This window comes from Oncorhynchus mykiss, chromosome 30, assembly GCF_057628025.1.
Source record: "Oncorhynchus mykiss isolate SJ-2025 chromosome 30, ASM5762802v1, whole genome shotgun sequence".
NCBI lineage: Eukaryota > Metazoa > Chordata > Actinopteri > Salmoniformes > Salmonidae > Oncorhynchus > Oncorhynchus mykiss.
This window is the reverse complement of record NC_143051.1, coordinates 15,939,773-15,954,537: the sequence shown is the minus strand read 5'-3', so window position 1 is coordinate 15,954,537 and position 14,765 is coordinate 15,939,773. Positions and strand designations below refer to the sequence as shown.

General features: G+C 41.9%; 1 protein-coding gene across 1 annotated transcript; it reads right to left on the bottom strand.

The window, feature by feature from the left end:
- Positions 1–3,315: 3,315 nt before the first annotated feature.
- dss1 (26 proteasome complex subunit DSS1) lies at positions 3,316–12,552 on the bottom strand. The gene is given in 3 exon segments (NM_001160587.1): positions 3,316–3,603; positions 8,038–8,131; positions 12,444–12,552. Coding segments are annotated over 3 exon segments (213 nt in total). The 5' UTR covers positions 12,520–12,552; the 3' UTR covers positions 3,316–3,560.
- Positions 12,553–14,765: the final 2,213 nt, after the last annotated feature.

Below are 14,765 nucleotides of genomic sequence, written 5' to 3'. Positions count from 1 at the left end.
CAGTCTTGGTTCTGCATCCTCCATTTGATCATGTGACAAATACAATTTTATTTTATTTGACATGTAAAAACCCTTAACTGCAAGACAAGAGTAGTAATGTATACAAGTACAGTGCCTTGCGAAAGTATTCGGCCCCCTTGAACTTTGCGACCTTTTGCCACATTTCAGGCTTCAAACATAAAGATATAAAACTGTATTTTTTTGTGAAGAATCAACAACAAGTGGGACACAATCATGAAGTGGAACGACATTTATTGGATATTTCAAACTTTTTTAACAAATCAAAAACTGAACAATTGGGCGTGCAAAATTAATCAGCCCCCTTAAGTTAATACTTTGATGCGCCACCTTTTGCTGCGATTACAGCTGTAAGTCGCTTGGGGTATGTCTCTATCAGTTTTGCACATCGAGAGACTGACATTTTTTCCCATTCCTCCTTGCAAAACAGCTCGAGCTCAGTGAGGTTGGATGGAGAGCATTTGTGAACAGCAGTTTTCAGTTCTTTCCACAGATTCTCGATTGGATTCAGGTCTGGACTTTGACTTGGCCATTCTAACACCTGGATATGTTTATTTTTGAACCATTCCATTGTAGATTTTGCTTTATGTTTTGGATCATTGTCTTGTTGGAAGACAAATCTCCGTCCCAGTCTCAGGTCTTTTGCAGACTCCATCAGGTTCTTCCAGAATGGTCCTGTATTTGGCTCCATCCATCTTCCCATCAATTTTAACCATCTTCCCTGTCCCTGCTGAAGAAAAGCAGGCCCAAACCATGATGCTGCCACCACCATGTTTGACAGTGGGGATGGTGTGTTCAGCTGTGTTGCTTTTACGCCAAACATAACGTTTTGCATTGTTGCCAAAAAGTTCAATTTTGGTTTCATCTGACCAGAGCACCTTCTTCCACATGTTTGGTGTGTCTCCCAGGTGGCTTGTGGCAAACTTTAAACAATACTTTTTATGGATATCTTTAAGAAATGGCTTTCTTCTTGCCACTCTTCCATAAAGGCCAGATTTGTGCAATATACGACTGATTGTTGTCCTATGGACAGAGTCTCCCACCTCAGCTGTAGATCTCTGCAGTTCATCCAGAGTGATCATGGGCCTCTTGGCTGCATCTCTGATCAGTCTTCTCCTTGTAAGAGCTGAAAGTTTAGAGGGACGGCCAGGTCTTGGTAGATTTGCAGTGGTCTGATACTCCTTCCATTTCAATATTATCTCTTGCACAGTGCTCCTTGGGATGTTTAAAGCTTGGGAAATCTTTTTGTATCCAAATCCGGCTTTAAACTTCTTCACAACAGTACCTCGGACCTGCCTGGTGTGTTCCTTGTTCTTCATGACGCTCTCTGCGCTTTTAACGGACCTCTGAGACTATCACAGTGCAGGTGCATTTATACGGAGACTTGATTACACACAGGTGGATTGTATTTATCATCATTAGTCATTTAGGTCAACATTGGATCATTCAGAGATCCTCACTGAACTTCTGGAGAGTTTGCTGCACTGAAAGTAAAGGGGCTGAATAATTTTGCACGCCCAATTTTTCAGTTTTTGATTTGTTAAAAAAGTTTGAAATAGCCAATAAATGTCGTTCCACTTCAGGATTGTGTCCCACTTGTTGTTGATTCTTCACAAAAATATACAGTTTTATATCTTTATGTTTGAAGCCTGAAATGTGGCAAAAGGTCGCAAAGTTCAAGGGGGCCGAATACTTTCGCAAGGCACTGTAAAGGGACTGCTGAATTCACTGGTGTCTATAATGATACCAATATTCCTTTTGGGCATGTTGAAATTTCATTCTGAATGGTTGGAGAAATCAGGATGGGTGTTAGGGCTTTATACACAAGGGAGAAGTTGGATTGTGGTCTGCAGACAACAGTGTTTGGTATAATCACTGGAGAAGAGGGAGCTATAACCTCTTAGGAGATACTCTCTCACCATGAGGACTTACACCTGCACAACCTCAGAAACATCAGAGAACATACCTTAGAGAAGAGAGAACATAACGAACATCAACGCACAGTGGATCACCTGCTGGCTGTCGATGAACAGCGGCGGTTCAACATAGAATGTCAAAGTAGAATCTTTGGGAAATGTGGTAAGACTATTGGACTGCCATCCGCTGCTTTAAACGTTCATCAACACGTTCCGTTTTGTGTAGAGAGGTGGTGGTTCGATAAATGAACCCTACATGTTGTTTTGAACTGAAAATCAGGATTGCATCTATAATAATATGTCCATAAATAAAAAGTACTATGAAGAGAAACAAAACAGAATGTGTATAAAACATATCTGATTCCTATTCCAACAGGAGCTATAGCATGCCTACCAGCAACACAAAGGACAATGAGACACAGCCAAGTGCCAGGCAGAGGGGGGAAAACAGGAGGAGGAAGCAGCTCTTCTCTGCTACAGTAGGCTGGCAGGCAGCAGGTCTTACTGGCATCAATTTCAGCTCATCAGCACCCTGAGTAAGAGTCCACAAATGCAGAGAAATCATTTTGCCGGGGGAGTGTGGCTGTGGTAAATTGGCCTCCGGTTCAGTGCGGGGGTCCCTGCTGTGCAGAGCCGGAAGAGTAGGGCCTGGTCGGGAGTAGGGCAGGCCCAGGCAGGGCAGGCCGGGGGCCCCCATGCTGAGACCACCTCCCTGCCCCTGACAAACATGGCAGTGGATAATCTCTCCTTCAGAGACTCAGCCCCAACCCCATGGGCTCAGAGGGAAGGCAGGGGTTGTTATACAGACAGCAGAGAGGAACTCTTCACTGTGTGGCTGGCAGTATGTGTGTGTGTGTCAGTCATACTTTAGACACAGACAAATATGCACGGCACACACACACAACTTCGCATATCTCCCTGTGTGCGCGTCTCTACCCAGTCTCTCTCTCCGACACACACCTGCTCATTTAAATGGTTTACTATGGGAGAGTGACCATGTGAAAAGTGGGTGGTAGTTTTCAAACCAAGAGCATCACAATGGAAAGATGAGTGATGCAGCACTTGACTCTTACTAACATCATGCAACATTCATATTGTGGATTGCAATAGATGTGGAGAGTGTCACACAGTCCAATAATTACTGGACCATTAAAACGTAGGTTAAGTGTTGTGCTGGCAGAAAAGCTACGTTTCAAATCAATGGCTCTAACAAAAAGTGGTATTTAAACGGATGTTAAACCCAAGCCGTGGACACAAAGTGGTCTTTATAGTAAAACAAAACATTGGAAAATATGGATTTATATTAAAACAGTAACTGACCAGCTGTTTTATGCCCAAAGAGATGGAAAATGTACATAAATAAAGAGTATGTCAACGGGTACGTGAACTGAACCACCTTTAATGTTTAGATAACTCTTACATTATCTGAATCAATACAGATCATTAGAACAATGAAAACATCCAAAGGGGGACATTTTCAAACACTTTACTCAAGTCAAGGTTTTTTGGGAAAAAAGGAGCGAGTTTAGTTATAAACATCCTCCATCGTAAGTGTGAAGTTTTAACATTCAGAACATCAAAGTCCATCCATATCTAATCCTAGCAGCTGTGTCCACTAGGCAGCTACTACGACGTCTCCATCTTGGAACCATGTTTCTCCAGCTCCGCTCTACGGAGAGAAAAAAAAGGACCAGTCAATTGAGATGATTACAAAGTGTGCGTTCCAACTGGCACTTTTTTCCTTATCTCTAAGTGCACTACTTTTTACCAGAGCCCTATGGGAAGAGTGGGTGCTGTGGTCTTAAGTTGTGCACTATATAGGGAATAGTGTTCCATTTGAGACACATCCAAGCAGTCCAATGGTTAAAGCACAAGTGTCCTTCTATGTTGATTGAGAAAAGCATTATGAAATCCAACTGAAGAAATATAATGCAGACAGCTACAGATTTATAAGGAAGTAGATCTACTTGTACAAGGCTAAATGCTTAAAACATAAATCATACCCCATGTCTTCTATAAATGTCTTAATAGCAGCCATCAAAGGTTTGAATGCCCTATTGTCTGAAGGATACTATAAAAAAAAAAATGTGTACAGACTGGCCACTTCAAGTCAATAGACTAGTTGATTATTCAACAAGCGTAGCCTACGCATGCAACTGCATAGAATACATATTACTGACAATAAAGCACACATTGTAGACTGTCCGTATCATTCAAAGCCTGCATAATAATTTACAAATGACATGCAATAATGCTGACTAATGTCTCCCCAGGTAAGAAAAGCTCTCAGTTGGTGAACTCGGAAAGACGTCAGACAACTCTTCAACCAATTAGCTTAAATTTAGCTAGACGATAAAGCTAGCAAACATTGCTAATAGCCTAATCGTTCAGTTGGCTTGCTTACTTTGCTCAATAAGTCAAACAAAATATTGTATGTAAACTAACAGGGCTACATTATGAAGGTTGTAAACGGCTTTGTTTTATCATCTTTTGGTTGGAAAGGTGAAAGGTCAGTTGATGAAACGACAAAACTCGTAAACTCAGGTACCCTACTTGGAACACAGACTTAGGAGGGTAATTCTAGTGGTCATTTCTGACCTTGAAACTATGGTCTCTACGATAACATTCGAAACACCACTATTCAATGAGGATTTTTTTGTTGATGAGGATTCCATCAACTCAATGGTCAATGCTTTATAGATGTCCGCACTAAACCATATGATCACCACTGTGGGAGAAATGAAAAGCATTTATTGAGCATAAAAAAAAAACTAGGCCAATATGTGTAGCCATAAGACAATTTTTAAGAAAGCTGCCATCCTGTAGGTTCTCACTTCAACCCTGTTCCTGGAGAGCTACCATCCTGTAGGTTCTTACTCCAACCCTGTTCCTGGAGAGCCTATTGTTTGAATCTCCTAATAACTGACGTTATCTGTGCTTGTTATTATTGCCAACTAGTACACTCAAAAGCCTGATTACATTTGCTGTGCCTAAACATTCAGCATGACAATTTTGACTGTTTTAGTTACCATTTAGCCATTTCCCCTTTGTCAAATCTTATAGCCCTACTTAAAGATCAAAGCATCACATCCCTTTAACTGAGGGCTTCATCTTATTTCTAGGGGCGTGAAGCTGAGTGGGGCACAATGATTTGTCATAAGTAAAAGGTGATCGGTGTAGCTAGCTGGCTACGAGCGCTTCGCCCACGGCCGTGTGATCTACAATTCCAACGCCGTTGTTAGAAAGGTCAATAATCATTGCTGGCTAAATGGTTTTCGAAATATATGTCCCTTATCTTTCAAAACAGCAAGAAAGAATGTTTCCAATAAAATAGATACTGCTAGCTAACGTTACAGTAAGTTTTGAACAGATCCATACTGTGTGTGCCTCCAGTTGAAGAACTACACTTCCTCCCCAGTTAGCTTACACACAGGTCTTCAAAGCACGCTAGATAGCTAATTAGCACAGGTGACTGCCTCAGTCTTCTGTAAATAAACCATGTGACATGGAGAGATGGCCATGTGGGAACACTAACCCTATAAAGTAGGGTGTCCAATCAAAAATGCAACTTTTGAATAATGGGTAGAATTATACGTTAATTGTGTAGATCAGGGTTGTCCAACCCTGTCCTGGAGAGCTATCATCCTGTAGGTTCTCACTCCAACCCTGTTCCTGGAGAGCTACCATCCTGTAGGTTCTCACTCCAACCCTGTTCCTGGAGAGCTATCATCCTGTAGGTTCTCACTCCAACCCTGTTCCTGGAGAGCTACCATCCTGTAGGTTCTCACTCCAACCTACAGGATGGTAGCTCTCCAGGAACAGGATTGGACAGCCCTGGTGTAGATAATCCTCAAAGAAAACCAACGGTCCAAACCTCATGTCTCTAGCATAATCTGTTCAAGAAAAAAAAAAATGTTTTACCCTTGTAGGATAGAAAAAATTAGAGCAAAAATCCATAGAGGCCAGAGAAGATAAAAAAGTGGTCATAAAAATCAGGAAGATAGCATCGTGTCAGCTAAGCTGACTGCTGTGTGAGAATGAAGGCTACCTGACAGGCTTATCATTGAACTCATCTTCTCAAATGTAGAGGATATAAAATAATATAGAGGTAAGATAGATTGAGACATGACATGTAGTATGTTTATATTTTAGTACACACTGTTCATATCAATGCAAAGTTACTGTTCTTTTTTAAAGATAAAAAAAAGCATCTCTCTGAACTGTCAAGGGAGCACTGAGTGTACCCACAAGCTTTTTATTTTCAAAGCCTTTTACATTCAATTCAGATCGTGTCATGCAAATTTAGCTATTTTCACCAGCAGAAGCAACTTGGAAGCCATGACTACAAATCCTCAAAAGTTGCTGGGATAAAGCTGCCGCTCTGTCAGAGCTCGGTGCTTATTATCAGATGTATTAGGTTAGAAATCCGACTTTTTGGATATGATGTTAATGATATGTTAGAGAAAGACCCCACTGAATGAATCAGGACATTAAAAATTATATTGGTGTAAATTTAACTTGATTTTTTAATTATCATTTTTATCATCATTGTAAAGGATTTAAACACTGTTTCCCATAATTGTTCAATGAACCATAAACAATTAATGAACATGCACCTGTGGAACATTCGTTAAGACACTAACAGCTTACAGACGGTAGGCAATTAAGGTCACACTTATGAAAACTTAGGACACTAAAGAGGCTTTTCTACTGTCTCTGAAAAACAGAAAGATGCCCAGGGTCCCTGCTCATATACGTGAACGTACCTTAGGCATGATGCAAGGAGGCATGAGAACTGCAGATGTGGCCAGGGCAATAAATCGCAATGTCCGTACTGTGAGACGCCTAAGACAGCGCTACAGGGAGACAGGACGGACAGCTGATTGTCCTCGCAGTGGCAGACCACGTTTAACAACTCCTGCACAGGATCGGTACATCCGAACATCACACCTGCGGGACAGGTACAGGATGGCGGCAACAAAAACTGCCCGAGTTACACCAGGAATACACCATCCCTCCATCAGTGCTCAGAATGTCCATAATAGGCTGAGAGAGGCTGGACTAAGGGCTTGTAGGCCTGTTGTAAGGCAGGTCCTCACCAGATATCCCCGGCAACAACGTTGCCTATCGGCACAAGCCCACCATCGCTGGACCAGACAGGACTGGCAAAAAGTGCTCTTCACTGGCGAGTCGCGGTTTTGTCGAACCAGGGGTGATGGGCGGATTCTCGTTTATTGTCAAAGGAATGAACGTTACACCGAGGCCTGTCCTCTGGAGCAGGATCGAATTGGGGTGATGGGTCCATCATGGTCTGGGGCGGTGTGTCACAGTATCATCGGACTGAGCTTGTTGTCATTGCAGGCAATCTCAACACTGTGCGTTACAGGGAAGACATCCTCCTCCCTCATGTGGTACCCTTCCTGTAGACTCATCCTGACATGACCCTCCAGCATGACAATGCCACCAGCAATACTGCTCATTATGTGCGTGATTTCCTGCAAGACATGAATGTCAGTGTCTGCGAAGAGCCCGGATCTAAATCCCATTGAGCACGTCTCGAACCTGTTGGATCGGAGGGCGAGGGCTTGGGCCATTCCCCCCCAGAAATGTCGGGGAACTTGCAGGTGCCTTGTTGGAAGAGTGGGGTAACATCTCACAGCAAGAATTGGCAAATCTGGTGCAGTCCATGAGGAGGAGATGCACTGCTGTACTTAATGCAGCTGGTGGCCACACCAGATACTGACTGTTACTTTTGACCCCCTCTTTGTTCAGAAACACATCATTCCATTTCTGTTAGTCACATGTCTGTGGAACTTGTTCAGTTTATGTCTCAGTTGTTGAATCTTATGTTCACACATGTTAAATTTGCTGAAAATAAAAGCAGTTGGCAGTGAGAGGACATTTCTTTTTTTGCTGAGTTCATGTTCCTTATGTTTCCAAAACCCTGCCGATTTGTCTCCCGTGAAGAAGATACAGTGAAAAATAAGTTGATGTCCCCTTGAGCAAGGCGCTTAACCCTAATTGCTCCTGTAAATCGCTCTGGATTAAAGCTTTTGCTAAATAATAACACAAATGTAAATATATGAATGGTGTGGCTGGCTACCGGAGTTGATTAGAGAAGTCATCCTCTACGTTGTCATCATCCCAGTTGTCTTCCCACACGTGGGCATCTTCATCCTCATCCAGACCCGTCCAATCTGAACACAGAGAAATACAATGAAGAGAAATTATGAAACACCGTTAGCTAGCTAACAAGTAACTCTACAGGGCCGTCCATGTTAAGGACGATACCTAGAATAAAAAATGTATTATTCTAATTCAAGTGAACATGAGCGTTCACAACTGCAATAACTACAAAAATAGTGGAGAACGATAACGAGAGCCATCGTTTGGATCACTTTCAGAGTGATATTTTCCCTATCCCTCCAACGAGAAAACATTGATAACCACTTCGATAAAAGGTGAAGGCAGAGCGTACAGTGAACTTGCCTAAATACCTGTGCATATGTGAGCATATTGGTGGCCACATAAATTATAGGATGACTTTGGAGAATGATGTCGACAAACAGCGCATGAGAATGCCATATTTTCCAACGGTAGGCCCTAGAGGTCGACCGATTAATCGCTATGGCCGATTAATTGGGGCCAATTTCAAGTTTTCATAAGAAAATCGGTATATTTGGACGCCGATTGGCCGATAAATATATATTTTTTTACACCTTTACTTAACTTGGCAAGTCAGTTAAGAACATGTTCTTATGTTCAATGACAGCCTAGGAACAGTGGGTTAACTGCCTTGTTCAGGGGCAGAACGCCAGATTTTTACCTTGTCAGCTCGGGGATTCAATCTTGCAACCTTACAGTTAACTAGTCCAACGCTCTAACCACCCGCCTCACGAGGAGCCTGCCTGTTACGTGAATGCAGTAAGAAGCCAAGGTAAATTGCTAGCTAGCATTAAACTTATCTTATAAAAAACAATCAATCAATCATAATCACTAGTTAACTACACATGGTTCAAATCATCAAATCAAATTTATTTGTCACATACACATGGTTAGCAGATGTTAATGCGAGTGTAGCGAAATGCTTGTGCTTCTAGTTCCGACAATGCAGTAATAACAAGTAATCTAACTAACAATTCCAAAACTACTGTCTTGTACACAGTGTAAGGGGATAAAGAATATGTACATAAGGATATATGAATGAGTGATGGTACAGAGCAGCATAGGCAAGATACAGTAGATGGTATCGAGTACAGTATGTACAAATGAGATGAGTATGTAAACAAAGTGGCATAGTTTAAAGTGGCTAGTGATACATGTATTACATAAGGATACAGTCGATGATATAGAGTACAGTATATACGTATGCATATGAGATGAATAATGTAGGGTAAGTAACATTATATAAGGTAGCATTGTTTAAAGTGGCTAGTGATATATTTACATCATTTCCCATCAATTCCCATTATTAAAGTGGCTGGAGTTGAGTCAGTGTCAGTGTGTTGGCAGCAGCCACTCAGTGTTAGTGGTGGCTGTTTAACAGTCTGATGGCCTTGAGATAGAAGCTGTTTTTCAGTCTCTCGGTCCCAGCTTTGATGCACCTGTACTGACCTCGCCTTCTGGATGATAGCGGGGTGAACAGGCAGTGGCTCGGGTGGTTGATGTCCTTGATGATCTTTATGGCCTTCCTGTGACATCGGGTGGTGTAGGTGTCCTGGAGGGCAGGTAGTTTGCCCCCGGTGATGCGTTGTGCAGACCTCACTACCCTCTGGAGAGCCTTACGGTTGAGGGCGGTGTAGTTGCCATACCAGGCGGTGATACAGCCCGCCAGGATGCTCTCGATTGTGCATCTGTAGAAGTTTGTGAGTGCTTTTGGTGACAAGCCAAATTTCTTCAGCCTCCTGAGGTTGAAGAGGCGTTGCTGCGCCTTCTTCACGATGCTGTCTGTGTGAGTGGACCAATTCAGTTTGTCTGTGATGTGTATGCCGAGGAACTTAAAACTTGCTACCCTCTCCACTACTGTTCCATCGATGTGGATAGGGGGGTGTTCCCTCTGCTGTTTCCTCTGCTGTTTCCTGGTTGATGATATTACTAGTTTATCTTGCGTGTCCTGCGTTGTATATAATCGATGCGGTGCGCATTCGCAAAAAAGGACTGTCATTGCTCCAATGTGTACCTAACATAAACATCAATGCCTTTCTTAAAATCAATACACAGAAGTATATATTTTTAAACCTGAATATTTAGCTAAAAGAAATCCAGGTTAGCAGGCAATATTAACCTGGTGAAATTGTGTCATTTCTCTTGCGTTCATTGCAAACAGAGTCAGGGTATATGCAACAGTTTGGGCCGCTTGGCTCGTTGCGAACTAATTTGCCAGAATTTTACGTAATTATGACATAACATTGAAGGTTGTACAATGTAACAGCAATATTTAGACTTAGGGATGCCACCCGGTTCCGGTTGCGTATTTCACTGAAAGAATAAACGTCTTGTTTTCGAGATGATAGTTTCCGGATTTGACCATATTAATGACCTAAGGCTCGTATTTCTGTGTGTTATTATGTTATAATTAAGGCTATGATTTGATAGAGCAGTCTGACTGAGCGATGGTAGGCAGCAGCAGGCTCTTAAGCATTCATTCAAACAGCACTTTCGTGAGTTTTGCCAGCAGCTCTTCCCTGTGCTTCAAGCATTGCTCTGTTTATGACTTCAAGCCTATCAACTCTCGAGATTAGGCTGGTGTAACCGATGTGAAATGGCTAGCTAGTTAGCGGGGTGCGCGCTAATAGCGTTTCAAACATCACTCGTTCTGAGACTTGGAGTGGTTGTTCCCCTTGCTCTGCATGGGTAACACTGCTTCGAGGGTGGCTGTGTCGATGTGTTCCTGGTTCGAGCCCAGGTAGGAGCGAGGAGAGGGACGGAAGCTATACTGTTACACTGGCAATACTAAAGTGCCTATAAGAACATCCAATAGTCAAAGGTATCTGAAATACAAATCGTATAGAGAGAAATAGTCCTATAATTCCTACAACCTAAAACATCTTACCTGGGAATATTGAAGACTCATGTCAAAAGGAACCACCAGCTTTCATATGTTCTCATGTTCTGAGCAAGGAACTTAAACGTTAGCTTTCTTACATGGCACACACACACTTTTACTTTCTTCTCCAACACTTTGTTTTTGCATTATTTAAAACAAATTGAACATGTTTCATTATTTATTTGAGGCTAAATTGATTTGATTGATGTATTATATTAAGTTAAAATAAGTGTTAATTTAGTATTGTTGTAATTGCCATTATTACAAATAAATTGTAAAAAATAATTAAATCGGCTTTTTTTGGTCCTCCAATAATCGGTATCTGCGTTGAAAAATCATAATCGGTCGACCTCTACTCTCTTCCAGCTGTTCTCATGCGCAATATAGGCTATAGGCTACGCAAGACTCCCCGCTATTCCTTTTCACGTGAAATCCCAGAAAAGCTATAGGACATTTATTTGTATACTTATTTTTGTTTAATGCTAGGCATTTGTGGAGTGAAGCAGGCTTGCTCTTGTTAATTGCTGAATATAAAATAGGCCAAATTAACATTCGGGGAAAGTTAAATAGTGTGAGTGTTGGTGTGATCACTTTGGCCAGTGATAACATTGTTGCACTGATGCGTTGCAAAACGTTTCAACGGAGAGATGAGCACAGAGGAAAAGAAGATGCAAACGAATTGACAACTTACAAACCACTTCAGCAACGAGGCATGATGTAAATGATACCCGGGATAAACAGGGATTATTGTTGAATTGTTAGATATAAATATGAGTTTATTATTTTTCATTAGGCATACATGTACATTGAAGTATTATTTGCAGTTGTCCCACACTGAAGCAGTGAATGGTCTGTGTTACCACCTTATTAATAGGCCTGCAGTAAGATGCGTTGATCAGTTGACTGACAGGTGTACGTGTGGAACAGTGGAACGATAAACGGTCTGCTGTTGTGGAGCCCCCACCCCAGCGTTTAGGTTATAGTTATGTATATTTTATCGTTCAAGTTATCAAACTTGGTGTGGATGGCCCTTTACTCAACTAGCTACTACTCTAGCTAGCGTTGTCTAAGTAACGTAGCTAGCTAGCTACAGTAACTAACGTTAATTAACGCTAGCTGGCTTTTAGCTAGATGCTGCGCGTTGTTGTTTACATTACAGCTAATGTTAGTTAACTAATGTTTAACTATGTAAAGTTTACACCAGCGCAATCGCTAATTAGCTAACGTTATAAGTTCAATCAGGTGAATAATACAATTCAAAGTGGTAGCTACTAAGCTAGCTAGCCGCTGCTGCTAGCACACTAGCTATTTACTTTTACTTCATTCAATGTTGTTAACATAGCTTGCTAAACTAGCTGAGTCACTGTCGGGCCCGGTTTTGTCACTAAAAGTTGTCACTAAATGAGACAATTCAGTAAAAAACGGGTGAACAATAGTAACGTATGGAAATATAATGAATTTACCCTCGGCTGGGAATTCTTCAAACTCATCGTCCTCCTCTAATAATCCCAAATCCACAGTCTGTTTCTTGTCTGACATGTTTGCTATCTTTTCGTTGCGCGTCGCTGTGATGACAGAACGGATTTCCAGTGAGGGTAGTTATGGGATAGTGGTGGTAGTGCGCATTGGCAGAGAGTGTTCCGCAAACACAATGAAGCTGTCCGCATCACCTACGCTCCACTGACTGAAGCCAGGGTCTTCTTCTTCTTTGACTGAAGCCAGGGTCAGTGCTATCCGGAATCCTTGGGACGTTCCTAACCTTAAACCTTACCCTAACCCTAACCATTTTACATTTAAACTTCAATGGAGTAGGGACCTCCCAAGGATTCCGGATTCGGACGTTGAAGCCAGCCAGGTATGTTGATGTTGGAATGATTTAGTATTCGTTAAAAAAACAAGAAATCAAGACAAAAAAAACATTAATAATATATATATGTGTGTTATAATAGGCTACAACTACATAATTGGCTACAACTACATTTAAAATCTTCCATCTTAAATCTCTTAATTTATGTCAACACATAATCTTACTCAAATCCTTCCTACTTAAAACACAAAACCCTGCACAGTCCTTCAGTCCCACAAAACATACAGAAAAATTATCCAAATTTAAGTCAAGATTTTTCATTGAGGAACAAATGTGCATTATGATCCTTGTGGCCTGTTTAAATAATGAACCAGCAGCCACAGCTTAGTATGTAGTTTAGATGAGAGCATATCTACCACAAAACCACATGCACCACAATGAAAATTGCCCCTGCAGCTGTCACTATGCTGACAGAGGGTGAACCTCAACATAGGCTCTGCTTACTTGTTCTATTTTCACATTATTTTGTAATCATCCTAAACCCTTAAACATGATGACAATGCCACAACATTAGAGGGGAGTAGAGGGAGGGAGAACAGAACAAGGAAAAGAAGAAGCCAATACTGTACTACACAATAAATTGGAGGAAATACTTTCATTATGTTCAATTTGATGTGAGAATTATTAACGTTTGATGTGAGAATAGTGTATAGGAATTGGGGAACAACAATCGAAACTTGGTATAGAATAGCTCAGATAATACAGTAGGATGATCACTCCTCTGATCCCAGCTAGGCTATAGAAGCCTGGGGAGATTGTGTAGTAGTGTCTTGCAGAAGCATACCTGAGACTGCAGTTACACTGTGGCGCCTGGAGTCTCCCAGATATTGGACTGAGGGAGGGAAAGAAAGAGGAATAAAGGGTAAGACAGCATGGCTGCCTGGCCAGAGTCAGACTGACTCCCAGACTTTCTTCTCTCTGTGTTGCGTCTCTGAGAATGCATGCCTTTCATACACCCCTTCAGGACAGGCTGGCTGGGCCACCAAGTCCTCACCTCACAGAGACAGAGGGGTTTGACTCCAACCCTGCCTGCCCAGCCAGTCTGGCATTCTGTCTCTGTCACTGCCTGGACCTTTATCACCACCCAGATCACACTATGGTCCTGAGGGTGTGCATAGAGAGAAAAGTATCTAGGGAGATTGGAGGGGGCTACCTAGTCTGAACCATCATCGCCTAGTCTACCCCCCCCCCCCCCCCACCTGACTGCCACCCCCCCACCACCTGACTGACCCCCAGCTCCCACCTGACTGATCCCCTTCAGATTAGGAACAGACTAGACCTCTTCTTCCCTGCCATTGAAAGTGACAACACACAGGAACATGAAGCTGTCTAGTCAACCTGTCCCGGGGCCCTTTGTCTGACCATCAATCCATCCCCTCCAGTCATTCAGACATTGTACTACTTGCCAGAAATGCTTCACTTCCTAAAGAATAGACCAACTCAAAGATGAACAGGAATAAGAAGATGACAGCCTGGCATGGAAATTCTGTCTTTCTTGTTGCTGCCTCGTCTGCATATTTAATAATTTCTCTTCTTTTTTTAATCTTGCTCTTTTGTGTGGATAAAATAACAGTTTAGTTGCAATAATTATTCAGTTTAATGTCATCTTTTGTTTTGTTTAGACATTCTAAGAAAATTGTGGTAGCTTAAATGTGTTAAATAAGCAATAGAATATGCCCTGAGACATAGTAAGTGATCAGTGCGGATTAGCTGTATTTAACTATCCAGTTAATACAATCAATCCCAGATTTGTCTTTGGAAATTTGAGGGACTGATATGCTTCCAGGATATGTCTGTCAAGATTCGGTATTAAACTTAATCCCATCCAGTCACTAAGTCTGGGTCATTGTGTTTTGTATGGCGACTCTCTATCTGTTAATAAACCAGGACAGTTCTTTTCAAAGGAAAATATGTGATC